Source organism: Oncorhynchus clarkii, chromosome 29, assembly GCF_045791955.1.
Source record: "Oncorhynchus clarkii lewisi isolate Uvic-CL-2024 chromosome 29, UVic_Ocla_1.0, whole genome shotgun sequence".
Lineage (NCBI taxonomy): Eukaryota > Metazoa > Chordata > Actinopteri > Salmoniformes > Salmonidae > Oncorhynchus > Oncorhynchus clarkii.
In genome coordinates, this window is record NC_092175.1 from 32,843,408 (window position 1) to 32,867,600 (window position 24,193).

General features: G+C 43.2%; 1 protein-coding gene across 2 annotated transcripts; it reads right to left on the reverse strand.

The window, feature by feature from the left end:
• Nucleotides 1-5,545: 5,545 nt before the first annotated feature.
• LOC139388108 (dnaJ homolog subfamily C member 18-like) lies at nt 5,546-22,614 on the reverse strand. 2 transcript variants are annotated; one of them, XM_071134680.1, is made up of 8 exons: nt 22,032-22,614; nt 15,578-15,752; nt 15,234-15,379; nt 11,046-11,240; nt 10,787-10,899; nt 10,087-10,196; nt 7,175-7,347; nt 5,546-7,021 (listed from the first exon to the last, which is right to left on the reverse strand). In XM_071134680.1, the coding sequence occupies exons 1-8, from the start codon at nt 22,156-22,158 to the stop codon at nt 6,888-6,890; spliced, it is 1,173 nt and encodes a 390-aa protein (XP_070990781.1). In that variant the 5' UTR covers nt 22,159-22,614; the 3' UTR covers nt 5,546-6,887. The 2 variants fall into 2 exon arrangements, with proteins under 2 accessions (XP_070990781.1, XP_070990780.1); XM_071134679.1 differs by having other exon boundaries at nt 10,087-10,199.
• Between the last annotated feature and the right edge of the window lie 1,579 nt (nt 22,615-24,193).

Here is a 24,193-nt window from a genome sequence, read left to right on the forward strand (position 1 = left end):
CTTGGCACTCCGGTACCGCTTGCCATGCGGTAGTAGAGAGAACAGTCTATGACTGGGGTGGCTGGGGTCTTTGACAATTTTCAAGGCCTTCCTCTGGCACCGCCTGGTGTAGAGGTCCTGGATGGCAGGCAGCTTTGCCCCAGTGATGTACTGGGCCTTAAGCACTACCCTCTGAAGTGCCTTGCGGTTGGAGGCCGAGCAATTGCGTACCAGGCCGTACCAGGCAGTGATGCAACCGGTCAGGATGCTCTCTATGTTGTAGAACCTTTTGAAGATCTCAGGACCCATGCCAAATCTTTTTAGTTTCCTGAGGAGGAATAGGCTTTGTCGTGCACTCTTCACAACTATCTTGGTGTCGACAGAGATGGCCGCCTCGTTTCGCGTTCCTAGGAAACTATGCAGTTTTTTGTTTTTTTACGTGTTATTTCTTACATTAGTACCCCAGGTCATCTTAGGTTTCATTACATACAGTCGAGAAGAACTACTGAATATAAGATCAGCGTCAACTCACCATCAGTACGACCAAGAATATGTTTTTCGCGAAGCGGATCCTGTGTTCTGCCTTACAAACAGGACAACGGAGTGGATCCTATGCAGCGACCCAAAAAAACGACTCCGAAAGAGAGGGAAACGAGGCGGTCTTCGGGTCAGACTCCGGAGACGGGCACACCGTGCACCACTCCCTAGCATTCTTCTTGCCAATGTCCAGTCTCTTGACAACAAGGTTGATGAAATCCGAGCAAGGGTAGCATTCCAGAGGGACATCAGAGACTGTAACGTCCTTTGCTTCACTGAAACATGGCTCACTGGAGAGACTCTATCCGAAGCGGTGCAGCCAACGGGTTTCTCCACGCATCGCGCTGACAGAAACAAACATCTTTCTGGTAAGAAGAGGGGCGGGGGCGTATGCCTCATGGCCAACGTGACATGGTGTGATGAAAGAAACATACAGGAACTCAAATCCTTCTGTTCACCTGATTTAGAATTCCTCACAATCAAATGTAGACCGCATTATCTACCAAGAGAATTCTCTTCGATTATAATCACAGCAGTATATATCCCCCCCCAAGCAGACACATCGATGGCTCTGAACGAACTTTATTTAACTCTCTGCAAACTGGAAACGATTTATCCGGAGGCTGCATTCATTGTAGCTGGGGATTTTAACAAGGCTAATCTGAAAACAAGACTCCCTAAATTTTATCAGCATATCGATTGCGCAACCAGGGGTGGAAAGACCTTGGATCATTGTTACTCTAACTTCCGCGACGCATATAAGGTCCTGCCCCGCCCCCCTTTCGGAAAAGCTGACCACGACTCCATTTTGTTGATCCCTGCCTACAGACAGAAACTAAAACAAGAGGCTCCCACGCTGAGGTCTGTCCAACGCTGGTCCGACCAAGCTGACTCCACACTCCAAGACTGCTTCCATCACGTGGACTGGGAGATGTTTCGTATTGGGTCAGATAACAACATTGACGAATACGCTGATTCGGTGTGCGAGTTCATTAGAACGTGCGTTGAAGATGTCGTTCCCATAGCAACGATTAAAACATTCGCTAACCAGAAACCGTGGATTGATGGCAGCATTCGTGTGAAACTGAAAGCGCGAACCACTGCTTTTAATCAGGGCAAGGTGTCTGGTAACATGACCGAATACAAACAGTGCAGCTATTCCCTCCGCAAGGCTATCAAACAAGCTAAGCGCCAGTACAGAGACAAAGTAGAATCTCAATTCAACGGCTCAGACACAAGAGGCATGTGGCAGGGTCTACAGTCAATCACGGACTACAGGAAGAAATCCAGCCCAGTCACGGACCAGGATGTCTTGCTCCCAGGCAGACTAAATAACTTTTTTGCCCGCTTTGAGGACAATACAGTGCCACTGACACAGCCTGCAACGAAAACATGCGGTCTCTCCTTCACTGCAGCCGAGGTGAGTAAGACATTTAAACGTGTTAACCCTCGCAAGGCTGCAGGCCCAGACGGCATCCCCAGCCGCGCCCTCAGAGCATGCGCAGACCAGCTGGCCGGTGTGTTTACGGACATATTCAATCAATCCCTATACCAGTCTGCTGTTCCCACATGCTTCAAGAGGGCCACCATTGTTCCTGTTCCCAAGAAAGCTAAGGTAACTGAGCTAAACGACTACCGCCCCGTAGCACTCACATCCGTCATCATGAAGTGCTTTGAGAGACTAGTCAAGGACCATATCACCTCCACCCTACCTGACACCCTAGACCCACTCCAATTTGCTTACCGCCCAAATAGGTCCACAGACGATGCAATCTCAACCACACTGCACACTGCCCTAACCCATCTGGACAAGAGGAATACCTATGTGAGAATGCTGTTCATCGACTACAGCTCCGCATTCAACACCATAGTACCCTCCAAGCTCGTCATCAAGCTCGAGACCCTGGGTCTCGACCCCGCCCTGTGCAACTGGGTACTGGACTTCCTGACGGGCCGCCCCCAGGTGGTGAGGGTAGGCAACAACATCTCCTCCCCGCTGATCCTCAACACTGGGGCCCCACAAGGGTGCGTTCTGAGCCCTCTCCTGTACTCCCTGTTCACCCACGACTGCGTGGCCACGCACGCCTCCAACTCAATCATCAAGTTTGCGGACGACACAACAGTGGTAGGCTTGATTACCAACAACGACGAGACGGCCTACAGGGAGGAGGTGAGGGCCCTCGGAGTGTGGTGTCAGGAAAATAACCTCACACTCAACGTCAACAAAACTAAGGAGATGATTGTGGACTTCAGGAAACAGCAGAGGGAACACCCCCCTATCCACATCGATGGAACAGTAGTGGAGAGGGTAGCAAGTTTTAAGTTCCTCGGCATACACATCACAGACAAACTGAATTGGTCCACTCACACAGACAGCATCGTGAAGAAGGCGCAGCAGCGCCTCTTCAACCTCAGGAGGCTGAAGAAATTCGGCTTGTCACCAAAAGCACTCACTAACTTCTACAGATGCACAATCGAGAGCATCCTGGCGGGCTGTATCACCGCCTGGTACGGCAACTGCACCGCCCTCAACCGTAAGGCTCTCCAGAGGGTAGTGAGGTCTGCACAACGCATCACCGGGGGCAAACTACCTGCCCTCCAGGACACCTACACCACCCGATGTCACAGGAAGGCCATAAAGATCATCAAGGACATCAACCACCCGAGCCACTGCCTGTTCACCCCGCTATCATCCAGAAGGCGAGGTCAGTACAGGTGCATCAAAGCTGGGACCGAGAGACTGAAAAACAGCTTCTATCTCAAGGCCATCAGACTGTTAAACAGCCACCACTAACACTGAGTGGCTGCTGCCAACACACTGACACTGACTCAACTCCAGCCACTTTAATAATGGGAATTGATGGGAAATGATGTAAATATATCACTAGCCACTTTAAACAATGCTACCTTATATAATGTTACTTACCCTACATTATTCATCTCATATGCATACGTATATACTGTACTCTATATCATCGACTGTATCCTTATGTAATACATGTATCACTAGCCACTTTAAACTATGCCACTTTGTTTACATATTCATCTCATTTGTACATACTGTACTCGATACCATCTACTGTATCTTGCCTATGCTGCTCTGTACCATCACTCATTCATATATCCTTATGTACATATTCTTTATCCCCTTACACTGTGTACAAGACAGTAGTTTTGGAATTGTTAGTTAGATTACTTGTTATTACTGCATTGTCGGAACTAGAAGCACAAGCATTTCGCATCAATGTACCAATCGGGCTTCAGGAGGAAGCATAGCACAATTACAGCAGCCATGAAGGTTTTAGATGATATCACTGAAGCCCTTGACAAAAAACAGCACTGTGTCTCACTTTCTATTGATCTCTGGAAGGCTTTTGATACAGTTGATCATGCTATACTAAGGCAGAGATTGTCGTGTAGGTCTTTCAGAGCATGCAGTTGCATGGTTTGCTAACTATCTGTCTGATAGGATTTGATGTTAAATTGTCTGTCTTTAATGGTGTGCCCCAAGGCTCTGTACTTGGTCCTCTCTTATTCACTATTTATATAAATGATTTAGACAAAAATTTCCTTCATTTTCATGCTGATACTGTTATTTACTGTTGTGCCTCATCTTTTATAAAAGCTTTCCAGAACTTGCAAACTGCTTTTTATACTGTTCAACATACCTTGTGTCAATTGAAGCTTGAATACTGACAAAACTAAACTAATGGTGTTTTCTAAAGCAAGAAAAAAAAACTCTGAACCTTTCACCTATTACCACCTGTCAGGGCAAAGAGATTGAGGTTGTAACCTCATATAAATATCTTGGAATTTTAATTGATGACGGCCTCTCTTTTAAATTGCTTATTCAACGATTTACAAAACCATTGAAGCTGAAATTGGGATTTTATTTTAGGAATAAGGCCTGTTTTTCATTTGAAGCCAGAAGGAGGCTAGTTTCAGCTAAATGTTTGCCTTTACTAGACTATGGGGATATTTTATATATGAACGCTTCCACTCACTGTTTGAGATCAATTGACACCCTTTACCATGGCACTTTGAGATTTATTTAAACTGTAAAACCCTTACGCACCACTGCACTTTGTATACCAGTGTTGGATGGCCTTCTCTAGTCACTTGTAGGCTCGGGCACTGGTATACTTTTATTTACAAAGCCATTTGGGCTTTACTACCTTTTTATTTGGGCATTTTTATTGTTCAGAAATGTAGTGGGTACTCTCTTCGTTCGCTGGACTTTATCCCGCTAACTGTTCCAAATGTCCGAACTGAATTTGGTAAAAGGGCTTTTATGTACTCTGCGCCATCGGCTTGGAACACCTTACAAAATACTTTTAAACCGGAAGACCTTGTCCCGATTGGTATTTTTAAATCACTGATGAATGACCTTGAGACCGATTCTCTGACCTGTCAATGTTTTTAATGAGCTGTTTTTGATTTTGTTATACTCTTGTGAATTCTATGGTTTTTACTAGATTACTTGTAGCTTTTCTTGTTTGTAATTTTTGTAATGATGTGGTGCTGCCCGTCTTGGCCAGGACGCTCTTGAAAAAGAGATTTTAAATCTCAATGAGCCCTTCCTGGTTAAATAAAGGTTAAATAAAAAACTGTGTAGGCTGAAAACACTGTTCAAACAAATGTCTCATGGTTGGTTAGTTAATCCATAGCTCTGTCTATGGATGTGAGTGGTCACATTTCGCCAGGCCCATCCCTCCGTTTTTCACCCAAAACAGAGGCAGGGGGTCCGCTTTGTTATTGTTTCAATTAAAGTTTATAGCTTCAAAAGAAATCCAACAAGGATTAAGGCTGGGATTTAATATGATTGTGCGTTGTCGACAATGTTCGCGGAGACCGCAATCACGGTAAACACTGCATATGTCAGCTCAATCGAACAATTTGCATTGTCGACAGCGCAATCAGGCTGAAACTCTGCCTGAGCTGGCGTGTAACACCAGTAGGGTGAGAGTATAGCCATCTGGATCAATACTCCTTAGACATACTAGACAAAAGCAATCCATAGACACCAAGGGATTGTTTCACTTTTTAATAAACCAGCCTGAAAACCTGCTCTGACAGCACAACTCAACACCAGAGTTCAGCCAAGAGACAACTGGGTCTCTAGTTAGCATCAGGTCTAATCTGTAATCCATTACTGCCCCAAACCGCATCCTGTCTGTCTGCCACTGGTGTGGCTGTTAACCCTTCGTCTGCTGGATTTATGATCGGACTAAAGGAAGGTCAAGCATTAAAAGATTACTGAACAAATGTTCATTTGGAGAAATATTTGAAAGCTCTTAGTAAAGTAACAATTGATTAAATGAATGGGCAGGATGAGTGGATTTCTCTATGTCCTTTAAGGGTTGTACTGTAGCAGCTATTGACTGAGCACCTGATGTGTGACATGGATATATTTAGTTTTAAAAGATGGCAGAACATGGGGCTGCATGCATTGGGGAATAGAGACTAGGACAGCAGGTTCCAAATAAAACGACATCAAGAAGTGCTTAAGAATGAACCAGAAGTACCAAATAATGGACAAGTACAACTATGGCAACGTCGTTTGGCCAAGTCTTAGAGCACAGTTAAATAAAATATCAATGCATTTCACATAAAACAGAAATCTGCAGTTAGAGTGTAAGTGAATCTAATGTTGTAGAGATATAGTATATAGCTCAGGCCTTACTTTCTCTAACAGGCATGATAAATCTACATTTTCTTCACAGTTTAAGACCATATAGATCTGTCTTTTCAAATAGAAGCTCTAGTTTGCCTCAGTCTCTGAAAACCTATTCTAGAAGTTAGTGGTTCTCAAGTCCTTGCATTCTTTCTTCACAATTAAAAATGTTCTTTACAATTAAAAAGTGACTCATTGCTCTAGCTATGTTCTTTCCAAGACCTACACAATATACTGAATTAAACTCACGCCACAGAAACAAACATGGAAATAAATGAGTAACCCAGCAGCAATGCTAAACATGTTTCAAACAGGTGACTAACAAAGTGTAGGTGTGAACAGACAACCATTTTCTCAAATGTTGTATGCAAGCCTATATTCCTTAATGTAAGGAAGCATTAACAAGGCTCCTCCTGTACATCAATAAAACAATCCCAGAGCCAGCCAGACTAGGCTTTATGTTGTTATCCACAGAGCCAAGGTGGGCAACTCATAGTACATGCACCTCCACTTTCTTCCATCCGAGAGGAGAGAAGGCACAATGTTTCAGATCAAAGGGCTTTGGCTACCACTGTGCTCTATCCAGAGAAGAGATGTTCTTCAAAAAAGTGACCCGATTGAATAAATAAAATAAATAAACCATATTAAATTAGTAAAGTGTAGAATTCCCAGCTGGAAAGAGATGCCTCCCTCCTGTCTAAGCCCCTCCTTCTCCTCTCTGTCGGCCCACAAAGCGGTACAGCTTGTCACAGTTGTCCAGCTTCAGAGACTCAGCCTTCGCCTTCAGTCTGTCATCACGGTACAATTGTGCAAGGTTCGCCAAGTCCGACTCTGAGGAATGAGAAAAACATCAGCTCATATATGGATACATTCATACTCTACAACATGAATAAACCATGTGTGGCTCTCTCAGTCAACACATCTCAGGTGGCTGTCAATGGGGACAGAGCCAAGCTGCCAGAACCTGAATGCACCTGGACTTACTCTGTTGTTTCTCCTTCCAGCAGCTGCTCTGCAGGTGTTCGATGTAGTCACTCTCTATGGTCTTCTCCAGCTCCTCCAGGGACTCCCCACGGTACTCCTTCTGGAAGCCCTTGTCCACGTAGTAGGGAACACCCATGTTCTGGGTCTCCCGGGATACCACCAGGCCCATGGCCCTGAAATAAACATCAAATCAAATGTTATTTGTCACATACATATGTTTAGCAGATATTAATGCGAATGTAGCGAAATGCTTGTGCTTCTAGCTCCAACAGTGCAGTAATATCTAACAAGTTATCTAACAATTCCCCAACAACTTCCTAATACACACAAATCTAAAGGGGTGAATAAGAATATGCACATATAAGTATATGGATGAGCGATGGCAGAGTGGCATAGGCAAGATGCAATAGATGGTATAAATACAGTACACACAGACATGATGAGTAATGTAAGATATGTAAACATTATTAAAGTGGCATTATTTAGAGTACATTGTATAAAGTGACTAGTGATCCATTTATTAAAGTGGCCAGTGATTGGGTCTCAATGTAGCCAGCAGCCTCTCTGAGTTAATGATTGCTGTTTAGCAGTCTGATGGCCTTGAGATATAAGCTGTTCTTCAGTCTCTCTGTCCCAGCTTTGATGCACCTGTACTGACCTCGCCTTCTGGATGGTAGCGGTGTGAACAGGCAGTGGCTCAGGTGGTTGTTGTCTTTGATTATCTTTTTGGCCTTCCTGTGACATCGGGTGCTGTAGGTGTCATGGAGGGCAGGTAGCTTGCCCCCGGTGATGCATTGTGCAGACCGCACCACCATCTGGACAGCGTTGTGGTTGAAGGGGGTGCAGTTGCCGTACCGGGGCTGTAATACAGCCTGACAGGATGCTCTCGATTGTGCATCTGTAAATGTTTGTCAGGGTTTTGGGTGACAAGCCACATTTGAGCCTTCTTGACCACACTATCTGTGTGGGTGGACCATTTACACCAGTACAGGAGGGGGCCTTGTGGGGCCCCAGTGTTGAGGGTCAGCGAAGTGGAGATGTTGTTTCCTAACTTCACCAACTGGGAGCAGCCCGTCAGAAAGTCCAGGACCCAATTGCACAGGGCGGGGTAGAGACCCAGGGCCTCTAGCTTGATGATGAGCTTGGAGGGTAGGTACTATGGTGTTGAATGCTCAGCTGTAGTCAATGAAAAGCATTCTTACATAGGTATTGCTTTTGTCCAAATGGGATAGGGCAGTGTGGAGTGCAATAGAGATTGCATCATCTGTGGATCCGTTGGGGCTGTTTGCCTCGAAGCGAGCATACAAGTCTGGTAGACTCGTGTCACTGGGCAGCTTTCGGCTGTGCTTCCCTTCGTAGTCTAATGGTTTGCAAGCCCTGCGACATCCGACGAGCGTCAGAGCCGGCGTAGTACAATTAAATCTTAGTCCTGTATTGACGCTTTGGTTCATCAGAGGGCATAGTGGGATTTCATATAAGCTTCCGGGTTAGAGTCCCACTCCTTGAAAGCGACAGCTCTAGCCTTTAGCTCAGTGCAGATGTTGCCTGTAATCCATTGCTTCTGGTTGGGGTATGTACGTACGGTCACTGTGGGGGACGACGTCATCGATGCACTTATTGATGAAGCCAATGTGTACTCCTCACTGCCATCGGAGGAATCCCGGAACATATTCCAGTCTGTGCTAGAAAAACAGTCCTGTAGTTTAGCATCTGCGTCATCTGACCACTTTCTTATTGACCGAGTCACTGGTACTTCCTGCTTTAATTTTTGCTCATAAGCAGGAATCAGGAGGATAGAATTATGGTCAGATTTGCCAAATAGAGGGCGAGGGAGAGCTTTGTATGCATCTCTGTGTGTGGAGTAATGGTGGTCTAGAGATTTTCCCCCTCTGGTTGCACATTTAATATGCTGATAGAAATTTGGTAAAACCGATTTAAGTTTCCCTGCATTAAAGTCCCCGGCTACTAGGAGCACCACCACTGGGTGAGCGTTTTCTTGTTTGCTTAATACAGCTCATTCAATGCTGTCTTAGTGCCAGCCTCAGTCTGTGGTGGTATGTAAACCAATATGAAAAATACATATGAAAACTCTCTAGGTAGATAGAGTATCTGTAGACCACAGTACCTCAGGCGAGCAATAGCTTGAGACTTCCAGTGTGATGGTGATTGTGTCGTCTGTGGACCTGTTGGGGTGGTATGCAAACTGAAGTGGGTCTAGGGTGGCCGGTAAGGTGGAGGTGATATGATTCTTGACTGGTCTCTTAAAGCACTTCATGATGACAGAAGTGAGTGCTATGGGGTGATAGTCATTTAGTTCAGTCATCTTTGCCTTCTTGGGTACAGGAACAATAGTAGCCATCTTGAAGCATGTGGGGACAACAGACTGGGATAGGGAGCGATTAAATATGTCCGTAAACACACTAGCCTGCGCATGCTCTGAGGACGCGGCTAGGGATGCCGTCTGGGCCTGCAGCTTTGTGAGGGTTAACACGCTGAAATATTTTACTAACGTCAGCCACATAGAAGGAGAGGGGTGCAGGCCTTGTTAGCGGGCAGCGATGGCGGTACTATATTATCCTCCAAGCGTGCTAAGAAGGTGTTTAGTTTGTCTGGAAGCGTGACGTCAGTGTCCGTGACGTGGCTGGTTCTTTTTGTAGTCCGTGATTTCCTGTAGGCCCTGCCACAGCCCTGAGCCGTTGAATTGCAACTCCACCTTGACATAGTCAGTCTCACTAAATGTTTACAAAGGGTACCCAATACACATCACACCTCACCCTCTTCAGGGTCCTCGTGCACTCTGCACCCAGCATTTGACAGTTACCATGCTACCAGTCTGAAATAGGTTCATAAGGAGTTTATTTGAGAGACAAACTTATCATCAAGAAGCTTGGTTGATGTTGCAGTGGACTCACGGTTTGTAAAAGAGACCGTAAGGAGGGTTGGTGGCCATCAGTTGGGTCACAACAGATATGAGGATCAGCACCAGAACAGGAAGAAGCTGCAGGAAGGCTGTGAAGGTGTTCTGCTGAGGAAAGGCAGAACCAGAAGCAGTTCTTAAACAAATCACATAACTGGAAAAACATTTAATCAATGTACAGAAACGTTTCAAGGACTCGTTTGCTTACTGCAACAATCTGGTCTAGGCATGGTGAAAGCTTCTACTCTTATTTTCACAGCTGGTCTGTTTCACTGGTCAACCTTCCACCCCCACTGTAACTGATCCTCTTGGAGCAGCATAAGGTTCTCCATTTAACTGCCTATTGCAGCACCTCAGAGGGAGATGGTATCCAATGACAAACAGGATCAAATCTAAAACCCCCACCCAACCTCAGGGAGTGGAGTTCTTTCAAATCAAGGTCCAGCATCAATTGTAAACCCATAAACACATCAGCTATAGCTCTGTTGGCTAAACTGTACACCCATAGGCAATCAGCTATAGTTCTGTTGTTTAAACTGTACACCCATAGGAAATCAGCTGTAGTTCTGTTGGTTAAACTGTAAACCCATAGGAAATCAGCTGTAGGTCTGTTGGTTAATCACACAGCCACAGAACATCTATGAGTTGAACTGGTGGGATTTTCTCTGAGATCTCTCATGTGGGCACTGACTGACCTGACTGCGGTTCTCCCCCACCTCCTCCTCGCGCCTCTCATATGCTCGTCGCCGACGAGGCTGATAGAAGTCAGAGTAGGTGGCTCCTCGGTTGCTGTACACATGGATGTTGCCTACGGGAGCAGAACAGACATGATTTACATGCTCTGAACTACTTAGCAACAACTGACAATGAGTCACTCAAATCCAAAATTCAAGTAACAGAGATTAAACGCACACACCAACTCTCTCTTTCAGAAACACACACACACAAACTGACCTGTGGGAAACCTTCCTCCAAAGAAGATGTTGAAGAGTTCCTCAGGGGAGATGTCGGCCTCAAAGTCGCTGTTGAAGTTGCGGTAGTGTCCGTGGCGAGCGTGGGCGTTGCTCTCAGACGGAGCCTGTTCTCCATACTGGTCATACTGATGACGCTTCTCAGCGTTGCTGAGCACCGCATACGCATTGCCTATGGCTGTAAAGAAAAAAATACTTATCAGGCCTACGATTTGGTGCCGTCTGATGTACAGAGCCACAACAACATGAGAAGGGAGGGGCAAGTCTAATTATCTGCACCGGCAGTTCCACAAAAATACAAATCAAATCTAATTTTGTTTGTTGAATGCTTGGTAAACAACAGGTGTAGACTAACAGTGAAAAACTTTCTTATGGGTTCTATTCCAACAATGAAGAGTTAAAGATAAAAATGTAATACAAAATGTAAATAGTGACATGAGGAACACATACACAGTGTAAAAATAACATGGCGAAATACAGGGAGTACCCGTAGCGACTCGATGTGTAGAGGTACGAGGTAGTTGAGATAGCTATTTACATATAGAGGTAGTGACAAGGCAACATGATAAATACACAGTAGCAACAGCCTATATATGGTGTAAAAAGGTGTGTGTGTAGCGTCAGAATGCTTGCGTGCGGCAAATACAGTTGAAGTCGGAAGTTTACATACACTTAGATTGGCGTCATTAAAACTCGTTTTTCAACCACTCGACAAATTTCTTGTTAACAAACTATAGTTTTGGCAAGTCGGTTAGGACATCTACTTTGTGCATGACACAAGTCAATTTTCCAACAATTGTTAACAGACAAATTATTTCACTTATAATTCACTGTATCACAAGTCCAGTCGGTCAGAAGTTTACATACACTAAGATGACTGTGCCTTTAAACAGCTTGGAAAATTCCATAAAATTATGCCATGGCTTTAGAAGCTTCTGATAGCCTAATTGGAGGTGTACCTGTGGATGTATTTCAAGGCCTACCTTCAAACTCAGTGCATCTTTGTTCGACATCGTGGGAAAAAATCAAAAGAAATCAGCCAAAACCACAGAAAAAAATTGTTGATCTCTACAAGTCTGGTTCATCCTTGGGAGCAATTTCCAAATGCCTGAAGGTACCACGTTCATCTGTACAAACAATAGTATGCAAGTATAACACCATGGGACCAGGCAGCCGTCATACCGCTCAGGAAGGAGACGCGTTCTGTTTCCTAGAGAAGAACGAACTTTGGTTCGAAAAGTGCAAATCAATCCCAGAACAGCAACAAAGGACCTTGTGAAGATGCTGGAGGAAACAGGTACAAAAGTATCTTTATCCACAGTAAAACGAGTCCTATATCGACATAATCTGAAAGGCCGCTCAGCAAGGAAGAAGCCACTGCTCCAAAACCACCATAAAAAAGCCAGACTACGGTTTGCAACTGCACATGGGGACAAAGATTGTACTTTTTGGAGAAATGTCCTCTGGTCTGATGAAACAAAAATAGAGCTGTTTGGCCATAATGACCATCGTTATGTTTGGAGGAAAAAGGGGGAAGCATGCAATTCCGAAGAACACCATCCCAACAGTGAAGCATGGGGGTGGCAGCATCATGGTGTGGGGGTGATTTGCTGCAGGAGGGACTGGTGCACTTCACAAAATATGCCAGGAAAATTATGTGGATATATTGAAGCAACATCTCAAGACATCAGTCAGGAAGTTAAAGCTTGGTCACAAATGGGTCTTCCAAATGAACAATGACCCCAAGCATATTTCCAAAGTTGTGTTAAAATGGCTTAAGGACAACAAAGTCAAGGTATTGGAGTGGCCATCAAAGCCCTGACCTCCATCCTATAGAAAATGTGTGGGCAGAACTGAAAAAGTGTGTGCAAGCAAGGAGGCCTACAAACCTGACTCAGTTACACCAGCTCTGTCAGGAGGAATGGGCCAAAATTCACCCAACTTAATGTGGGAAGCTTGTGGAAGATTACCCGAAACGTTTGACCCAAGTTAAACAATTTAAAGGCAATGCTACCAAATACTAAATGAGTATGTAAACTTCTGACCTACTGGGAATGTGATGAAATAAATAAAAGCTGAAATAAATCATTCTACTATTATTCTGACATTTCACATTCTTAAAATAAAGTGGTCATCCTAACTGACCTAAAACAGGGAATTTTACTAGATTTAAATGTCAGGAATTGTGAACAACTGAGTTTAAATGTATTTGGCTAAGGTGTACAGTATGTAAACTCCCGAGTTCAACTGTATGTGTGTGTTGGGGTGTCAGTGTAAGTGTGTGTGGGTAGGTGCTAAAAAGGGTCAATGCATTTAGTCCGGGTAGCCATTTGATTAGCTATTAATTCAGTCTTGTTTAGCACTCTTATGGCTTGGGGGTAGAAGCTGTTCAGGGTCATGTTTCCAAACTTGTTGCATCGGTACCGCTTTCCATGCGGTAGCAGATAGAACAGTCTATGGCTTGGGTGGCTGGTGTCTTTGACAATTTATTTGGGCCTTCCTCTGACCCATGGGCCCATGCCAAATCTCTACAGCCTCCTGAGGGGGAAAAGGTGCTGTGTGGACCATGTGTAGCTGTGTAGGTGTGTGTGGACCATGTTAATTCCTTAGTGATGTGGACACAAAGAAACTTGAAGCTCTCTCGATCCGCTCCACTACAGCCCCATCGATGTGGATGGATGTGTGCTCGCCCCTCCGTTTCCTGTAGTCCATGATCAGCGCCTCTTGCTGATGTTGAGGGAGAGGTTGTTGTCCTGGCACCACACTGCTAGATCGCCGACCTCTTCCCTATAGGCTGCCTAATTGTTGTCAGTGATCAGTCCTACCACTGTTGTGTTGTCAGTAAACTTGGTGTTGGGAGTCGTGCATGGTTACGCAGTCATGGGTGAACAGGAAGAGGGGGATTGAGCACACCCCCCAAGGGGCCCCTTGTTGATGGTCAGCGTGGCGGATGTATTGTTGCCTACCCTCACCGCCTGGGGTAGGCCCGTCAGGAAGTCCAGGATCCAGTTGCAGAGGGAGGTGTTCCGTCCCAAGGTCCTGAGCTTGGTGTTGAGCTTGGAGGGCACTATGGTGTTGAATGCTGAGCTGTAGTCAGTGAACAGCATTATCACGTAGGTGTTCCTTTTGTCCAAGTGGGAAAGGGTAGCGTGGAGTGCAATAGAGATTGAGTCATCTGTGGATCTGTTTGGGCTTTATGCAAATTGGAGTGGGTCCAGGGTGTCTGGGATGGTGTTGTTGATGTGAGCCATTCAAAGCATTTCATTGCTTTATATGTGAGTTCTACAGGGCGATTGTAACCTGCCTAAATAACTTTGGCATTCTTGGGCACAGGGACTATGGTTGTCTGCTTGAAACAAGTTGGTATTACAGACCGGGTCAAGGATTGGTTGAATAAAGGACAGGAGGTAGCCTAGCAATTAAGAGCGATGGGCCAGTAACCGAAAGGTTGCTGGTTTGAACATCCAAGCCGTCTGGTGACAAATCTGTCAATGTGCCTTTGAGCGAGGCACTTAACCCTAATTGCTCCTGTAAATTGCTCTGGATAAGAGTATCTCCTAAATGAAAAATGTTTTTTAAAGAATGTAAAATGTCAGTGAAGACACTTGCCAGGTGGTCAGCACATACTCCGAGTAAGTGTCCTGGTATTTTATCTGGCCTTGCGAATGTTAACCTGTTTAAAGTTCTTACTCACATCGGCTACAAAAAGCGAGATCATACAGTCGCCGGAACAGCTGGTGCGCTCATGCATAGTTCAGTGTTGTTTGCCTTGAAGCTAGCATAAAACGGTAATTAGGTCGTCTGGAAGGCTTGCGTCGCTGGGCAGCTCGGGGCTGGGTTTCCCTTCGTAATCTGTGATACCGCAATCATCCAAATCAATGTTAGTGATCGCTGTTCTGATGTCCAGAAGCTGCTTTTGGTCATAGGAAATGGCGAGACATGATGTACCAAAAAAACAACACAAAATAGCAGAATTGGTCAGGAGCCCGTAAGATTGCAGCTATCCACTGCAGTGCCATCTTCTTACAGTGGCCCTATTCATTTATCATTTTAGGAGCACATGAGAAATGCTCACATGATCATCTAATGTGACCAGAGGAGGAGGAAGATCTGATACCGATAAGTCCTGGATCAGGAGAGGGAAACACAGCAGTAAGAGGCATCCCTTTACCTTTAAATGCATCTGTTGCTCCCGGGGCACAATTCTTATCAGGGTGGAACTTCAGTGCCAGCTTCCTGTATGCCTTCTTCAGATCTTCATCACTAGCGTCTTTAGGAACGCCCAGGATCTCATAGAAGTCCTTGCATTTCTTTATCCTGCATGGATCAAACAAAACAAAGAATATTTTGAAATCTGACATCACAACATTAATGTGTACAATGTGCAGGTGCACATCTTGACAAAAGCTGTGGTCTCGGAGTGCTCAAACTGAATGATGGCCTATCACTAAATAAAATATAGAAAAACTCAGGTAAAGACAGTGTGAGTGTGATTTAATACTAAGGGGCAGGTACCTGAAAACACCCTGACGCTGATCCTCTGTGTAGGTCTGCTTCTCCTCACTGGCTCCTCTGCGTGCCTCCTCTCCATCCCCGTCCTCTTCATTTGATCGAAAGCCACGTGGTGGGGGTATGTGGGGCTCCTCTGGGGCAGCCGAGCTCCCATTCCTCACTATGGCATCAATCAGCACTGACGGAAGACCGAGAGATCAGGCAAGTGGGTAAATATCAATAGATGAAAAATCAAGGCTGAGGCTGGCTAAGACTAACTTTTGGTGTGGCGCGGAATCTTCCTTGATTTAAAGAGTAAATAACACAAAACAATTTGCGATTGTTTATACCGATCTAAAGATGACACATAAATCCACAATACTTTAGGCTAGAAACAAGCAGTAAAATGCCAGTGTAAGACGTGACTAACACGCTGACCAGATCGCATCACGCGAATGTTGATTTTTATCCTACTACACCAGACATGATCAGGACACGCAGGTTGAAATATCAAAACGAACTCTGAACAAACTATATTAATTTGGGGACAGGTAGAAAAGCATTACACATTTATGCCAATTTAGCTAGCTAGCTAGCTTGCTGTTGCTAGTTAATTTGTCCTGGGATATAAACATTGGGTTGTTATTTTACCTGAAATGCACAAGGTCCTATACTCCGACAATTAATCCACAGACTACTATACATTTTCTCTCCTACTTCAGGCTTCTTCTTTGGACTTTATATGGTGGTTGGCAACCAAACTTAAGGCGCATTACCATTACCGACTGGAGTGTAGACCTCAGTTCATCTTTCAATCACCCACGTGGGTATATGCTCCAAAAAACAATGAGATGACACGTGAGTATATGCTCCTAAAAACCAATGAGGTGGGAGAGGCGGGACTTGCAGATTTGTATCTGCTTTCAAACCACCCACGAAGGTGACTTGAAATATCTGCTTCTATGTGTTTTTTGGCTGTTGAGACTTCAGGAAAACAAATTCTAAATCAGATATGCAAAAAAAATGGATTTCAATAAATTCAAAACTGCCAATGTGAACAAGGCTTAATTAAGAGAGTTCACAAATTGTGTTTACGAGGACAAGGGAATCTTACTTTGTAAAGCGTGCCAAAACTATCAACCACATAAAAAAGCAAAACGACGGTGGAGCACCTGAGATCCAATCAACACCAGACTCGAAAGGCGAGCTAACAAGTATTTTGATGTAAATAACTTAACTTACTTATTTTGATAGTAGGGTAACAGAGTAGCCTACTCATTATGTTGCATAAGCTATCTTCAACGGTGGCAAACTGAGGTAATCTTTGCAGGCTAGCGAGCTACGTTAGATAGATCTTTGATCTTTGCTGTGGTGTGTGAGTGTGTTGGGTTCTGTTCGCGTGTGTGAGGGAGAGTGTGTGCGATGTACAGATTTGTGGCACATTGATCAAAGGCAACAGTGGTGAATATTGCTAGCTTTCCTAGCCAGTATTTAAATCACTGACCTAAATAGGTTCAGGGTTAGCATGGAGGAAATAATGACCAGAACAATATGGGAAAAAAGCAAATAAATGATGGAGTGTCCTTTTGTGTGTTGTGTGGGGCTGTTGGGATCTCGCCATTTGTGTGTGTGTTAAATGTATATTGCTTTTGGAAAGAGCTCAATTTTGCAATGAGCTCAATTTCGAGTCTCATAGCAAAGGTTCTGAAAACTTATGTAAATAGGGTATCTGATTTTTGTCATACATTTGCAGAAATGTCTAAAAACCTGTTTTCGCTTTGTCATTATGTGTAGATTGAGGGAAATAAGGCTGTAACATAACAAAATCCAGTATACCTACCTGAGCTTTACCTGCACTACATCAACGATTGCGTTAAGGGCAAGGATACGTGATCTTGGAAGAGACCACCGACACCTGTGGGAGGTGTGCCCTAAACATTCTACTTCAGCCAGTGGGTGAGAGACCCATAATGGCAGACTTTACCTTTTTGGACATGCCTTAGAATGAACTTGCCAAATGCGGGTAGATTTTAGCATTGTCGGGTAATACGTCTATTTCACCAGCCACGTTGACGGGTGGTCAGGGATTCACAGTGGTAGCATTTGTGAATAAAAATAGTCAAGTACCAAGTGCCTTTAGAAGTGATTTACACATCGACTTCTTCCACATTTAGTTGTGTTTAGGCCAGTGACACAATCTCAATTGAATCCATTTTAAATTCAAGAGGTAAGACAAAACCCCATTAGAGGATTATGTTTTTGTAAATGTTTACAAATTAGTTCAATTTTTTTTTATTGCATGCACTCAGTGTGCAATAATAGTGTTTAACATGATTTTTGAATGACTACCTCATCCCTCTCTGTACCCCATACATACAGCTAATTGTAAGGTCCCTCAGTCAAGCAGTGAATTTCAAACACAGATTCAACCAAAGAGCAGAGATTTTCCAATGACTTGCAAATATGGGCACCTATTGGTAGATGGGTAAAAAAAACAAACACAAAACAAAAACCAGACATAATGTTCCTTTGAGCATGGTGAAATTATTCATTACACTTTGGATGGTATATCAATACACCCAGTCACTACAAAGATAGTCGTCCTTCCTAACTCAGTTGCCGGAGAGGAAGGAAACCACTCAGGGATTTCACCATGAGGCCAAAGGTGATTTTAAATCAATTAGAGAGTTTAATGGCTGTGACAGGAGAAAATTGAGGATAAATCAACAACATTGTAGTTATTCCACAACACTAACCTACAGAGTTAAAAGGAAGCCTGTACAAAATAAAATAATATTCCCAAACATGTATCCAGTTTGCAATAAGGTACTAAAGTAAAACTGCAAAAAATGTGGCAAAGAAATAAAGTTACGTCCTGAATACAAAGCATTATGTTTGGGGCAAATCCAACACGTCAACGAGTACCACTCTTCATATTTTCAAGCATGGTGGTGGCTGCATCATGTTATGGGTATGCTTGTCATCAGCAAGAACCTTCAGATAAACGAAATAGAGCTAAGCACAGGCAAAAATAATCCTAGAGGAAAACCTGGTTCAGTCTGTTCAGACAAATTCACCTTTCAGCAGGTTAATAACCTAAAACACAAGGCCAAATATACACTGTAGTTGCTTACCAAGACACAACATTGAATGTTCCTGGGTGGCCTAGTTACAGTTGACTTAAATAAGCTTGAAAAATCATTGGCAAGTCTTGAAAATGGTTGTCTAGCAAAGATCAACCACCAATTTCACAAGAGCTTGAAGATTAAAACAAAAATAACATGCAAATATTGTACAATCCAGGTGTGCAAAGCTCTTATAGGGACATAACCAGAAATATTCACATCTGTACTTGCTACCCAAAGCTGATTCTAACATGCATTGACTCGGGTGTGAATACTTAAATGAATACATAAAATGATAATACTTAAAATACTGTAAATGAGATATTTCTGTATTTCATTTTCAAAGAAAAAATCTAAAAACATGTTTTTACTGTCATTATGGAGTATGTGTGTAGATGGGTGGGAATTGTTTTTTTAATATTTTTTTGATTCAGGCTGTAACAAAAACATTTGGAATAAGTCAAGAGGTATGAATACTCACTGTAGGATCACATGTTTAGCTAAATAAATGTTGCAGTAGCTGTTTACAAAGCATTTCAGCCGTTTTGTTTCATAGCTGGTAAATGAATCGCATAAAGTCAAAGAACTTCAAATCCTATTACCTATCCCACCTCTCGCAGCAACACTGCTGAGTGAAAGATTCATTTTTAGAAGAGCTGGCACAGGCATAAAAGTTGGTCTAACTGACTCGAAAGTCTACTGAAGTGAGACTTTGTCCTTTTGTTTCTTGGATATTTACATTGTTTTGTTCATAAGTTAGGTTGTTTACATGTTTGAGTTGCAACTGTTAAAGAGAAGACTATGGCTATACTAGTCAGGCTCGCTCAATCTCAAAGCAGAGATACTTTTAACACGTAAATTCAGATAGCCACGCTTGCTTCACCCTCACGTTGGTGCTAGCAAGCTGGCTAGGTATCAATAGTCCAATCCAGTAGGGGCTGGCACCTAAACTGGACGGAGCTTTAACTGATCAATAATGACACGATGTCACAAATGATTTGCCTAAAGTTCATCTCCCCCAATTTTGGTCCCGCCCTGTTCACGTCCCTTGCCCATGCTCGCGTCACCCAAAGGTCCCACTCCCACTTCGCTTTCCTTCATTGAAAATGAATGGGCTTTCCGTTGTTGTCACCCCCAATATGCTATGTGGTCACAAAAAAATGAAATAAAATGAAGCAATATGTCACCTTCCTTCTTAGTAACATATTATTTTAGAACCATTATAAAAGCATGCTCATCCTTTTTTTTTTTTTGGCCCCTAAAAATATTTTTGCTGGTAAAAAAAAAAAAAATCTGAGTGTCAGGTAGATTTTTGAAATCTACCTGCCACAGTGACTGGTGGACCAAAAGTGTAGTTTCTGGCCTTGTTTTTGTACAAAGTTAACATTACAACAGTGTCCAAGCAGCTCAGAGCATTCATACTGGCAAAGGACTTCACTCCTGTGATGCCAATCTACGCAGTACAGACCAGGTGGTGCTCGTGGGTCAGTGCTGTGGCGTGGCTGGCAGAGTATATGGATGTCCTCTCGGAGTTACTGGACACCTTTGAAACACCTGCCAAGTGTGTCTAGGATCTGAAGGAGCTGCTGGTGAACCAATAATACTCGCTGAAAGACCAGGCTGTGTTCATCATTGGACACAGTCTGGAGCTAGTGGTCCTTAACAAATTAGAGAAACAGAGCCATCAGCCCACAACATCAGCAACAAGCTACAGGACCTCTGAGTATGGCAGCGGCAGATGAGTGGCACCACCACACCACCACTCAGCTGGAGGAACTTCCAGAGCAAGAGAGAGATGGGTGTGCAGAGTTCTTCAAAGTTGCCATGAGAGAATGTGCCATTAAGCTGCAGGCTGTGACAGAGGCACCCAAGCCTAGCTATCTTAACTCTATTCATACATTCCACACAGCAGAAGTGGAAGGGTACAGGAACGAGAGGAAGGATATTGTGCACATCATCGCTGCGTTGAGTGAGGTGTCTGAAGAGGAGTGGCACAGGTGCATGTCAATAGACAAAACTGAAGCCAGAGAGGTGAGAGCAGTGGATCTCACTCTCTTCTTATTCAGGCTGTAACACAAAATGTGGAAAAATTCAAGGGATGTGAATACTTTCTGAAGTCACAGTCTTTAGGAAACGATGTTGGCCCTGTTACATTTCTATCTACACCTCTCTAGGTTGTGTTTATCAGACGACCTGATTGATTCTTCAAACAAGTGATTCAAGTTCAGATGTAAGTGTTCAGCGTATTACAGTGTAACACTTATTTTGTCAATGAAATTCTTGAATCTTAGTTCCTACATACAAAAACATATGTTACTGAATTCAAGTTTTGTATAAGCCACATTCATTCATTGTTTTTCATTTGAAATACGTACATCCTCCAGTCAGAAAAGAGCTGACTTCCCACAGAACATTTCTCTCTCACTCACTCTAGCAGAAACAGCATTAAATTCATGACACTGTGTACATATGTATTCTTATCTGTTTACACTGATTGTACTGACATAAAAAGTTAAAGTGGGTGTAATGTTTTACATGTAACAGATTATCCTTATTTGTATCATTTTAAGTGTCCCATTCAACTGCATGATGTATAAACATACACCAGAGTAAAAAGAAAAAGAAAAAAAAAGCTTTATCCAGAATTTCTGTAGAAAGTAACACAAATTCCAGCAGATTCCATTTGGGCCTAACTACAAAATTCTAAAGTTGTGGTGTAAAATAAATTGGACTTTGCTTTGGAAGTAATCTCATGTAATGTGTGAATCTGTTGACCAAAACTTTACGTAAACAAGAATATGTATAATTAAATTGAGGCTTCATATAAATTTGCATGACATTTTTCAAATGTGAAAATGGGGGCTCTGGGGGAAAAGGTTGGGAACAGCTGTATTAAAGTAGTGTTATGTACCTGAAACATGTATTCCCTAACCTAGTCACTTGTTATATTCAGATGAGTTACTTATTAAGACAGTTAACCCAAAATTATACTAACTAACCAGTTTGGCTGGTTGCAGATGCACCACCAGGTTGAGCAATAACACGGATAAGTTAATGAAAGAAACATTACTAACGTAACGTCATACATTGGAGTGTGGTTTACAGGCTAGTAAATCCACTTTTCGTTTCCAGGCACACAAGTTATCGAAAGATATTACCTGCGTTATAAACCAACCATATTGTAAATATCATTCAGATGACATTTAGCTATAACAAACGCTTAACATGTTCACTGATTCGATGGGAGCATACGTTATCAAATTCACAAGATACAGACGTTGCACTTTCTATTTTAACATTCAAGTTGGCAAGCAAGGCTAACATTGACAAGACAGCCATTATGGCACATTTACCTCTGGCCCGGGTGCTGGGGAATATTTTCTGGGCTTCATACAACAGTTGAAGGGCTTTTTCTCTCCGCCCTGACCGCAAGCACAGCTTTGCTTTCTCTATCAATCGATCAGATTCCTGTTTATCCATTATGACAGCTATTCGATGGCTAGCTAGTTAGCTTATTCACAAAGAGGCCTGCAACCTCAAACTACACCCGCTACACAAATGCGGTTGCCTGCCTAAAATCTTAAGAATTTAGCTAATAGCTGTTTTATGTTGAGGTGTACCTGGGCGTTGTCTGTCAACTGAAATTAACGGTAGCTAGCCGGCTTTGTTTACAGATAACAAGCTAGTTAGCAATAGGTTAGCTATGAGATTTCACCCTAGCTATCAGGTATCATAGCGGTGACGCCTCCCACTTTAGAAGCCAGACATGAACACAGGTGTAAGCGTCTATTCAAGTCGTCCAAATACCAACAGAAAAACTTGAACTAGTTCAAATCCATGCAATACTGGAAGAAATGTAATACCGACATTAACCAGTCCCGTATTAACACAGCTTCTTTGATATTAACCTCCATGGCCAACAGGAAGCGGAAACTAGCAGAATTAAAAGCCAAATTGACCAATGGAACACCTCCACCCTTAACCTATGGATTCATCTGTAGTCCAGCAGTGTTACTTGTAGATTATTTTGGACATTGTTGCAGCTTCTGATTGCTGCATTGTTGTAGCATTATAATAAACATTTCAGAGAGAGTTATACAATGTTGTCTTGTGAACAGTATATTCTGTATTTCGTTTTATTGGCAGCTGTAATTCACAAATAAAAAAATGATTTACAAAAGTAGAAAAATATATATACACTACCGTTCAAAATTTTGGGATTACTTATAAATGCCCTTTTTTAAAGAAATGCAACAACAACAAAAAAGTCCATTAAAATAACATCAAATTGATCAGAAATACAGTGTAGACATTGTTAATGTTGTAAATTATTATTGTGGACGGAAACATGGAATAGCCTTCATTTCTCAGAACAAGAATAGACTGACGAGTTTCAGAAGAAAGTTCTGTTTCTAGCCATTTTGAGCCTGATGCTCCAGATACTCAACTAGTCCTAAAGAAGGCCAGTTTTATTGCTTCTTTAATCAGAACAACAGTTATTTTAATGGACAAAACAATTAGCTTTTCTTTCAAGAACAAGGATGTTTTTAAGTGTGTATATATATATATATAGGCCTAGACCCTCCGCCGATCCATCACAACTGGTCTGCTGATATAATTCAGCCAATGTACTCTCAACCAGCCTATGGGTTGTGGATGTTGGTGATGATCCATCTGCTAGGCGCCGGCCCGCTAGCTTCCTGAACGCCGTGTCTTCCACTTGCCTAGTGTAGTAATCAACTACCGAACTGCTCCCTGTTTCATCTATTACTGCTCATTGGACCCTATGATCACTTGGCTACACAGCTGATGCCTGCTGGATAGTTCGTTAACACAGTACTTCATTTTGTTTATCTGTCAGCCCCAGCCTCAAACTCAGGCCCTGTGTGTAGCTAACTGACCCTCTTTGCCAGTTACCCATTGTTGTCTTAGCTCTCCCAATAAACACTTGTGATTTAAAAAAAATTTTTTTACTAGGCAAGTCAGTTAAGAACAAATTCTTATTTTCAATGACGGCCTAGGAACAGTGGTTTAACTGCATTGCTCAGGGGCACAACGACAGATTTCTACCTTGTCAGCTCGGGGATTCGATCTTGAAACCTTACTGTTACTAGTCCGGCGCTCTAACCACAAGGCTACTCTGCCCCCCCTGATTGCTTTATGCCTTTCTCTAATGTTAATATGCCTTGTATACTGTTGTTTAGGGCAGATCTCATTGTTTTATTTTACTGCGGAGCTCCTAGTCCCGCTCAACATGCCTCAGATAGCCCCCTTGTCCCACCCCCCACACATGTGGAGACCGCACCTAGCTTAACTGGCGCCTCCAGAGATGCAACCTCTCTCATAGTCACTCAATGCCTAGGTTTACCCCCACTTTACTCACACCCTACCATACTCTTTTCTGTACACTATGCCCTGAATCTATCCTACCACACCCAGAATTCTGCTCCTTTTATTCTCTGTTCCCTAGACGACCAGTTCTTATAGCCTTTAGCCGTACCCTCGTCCTACTTCT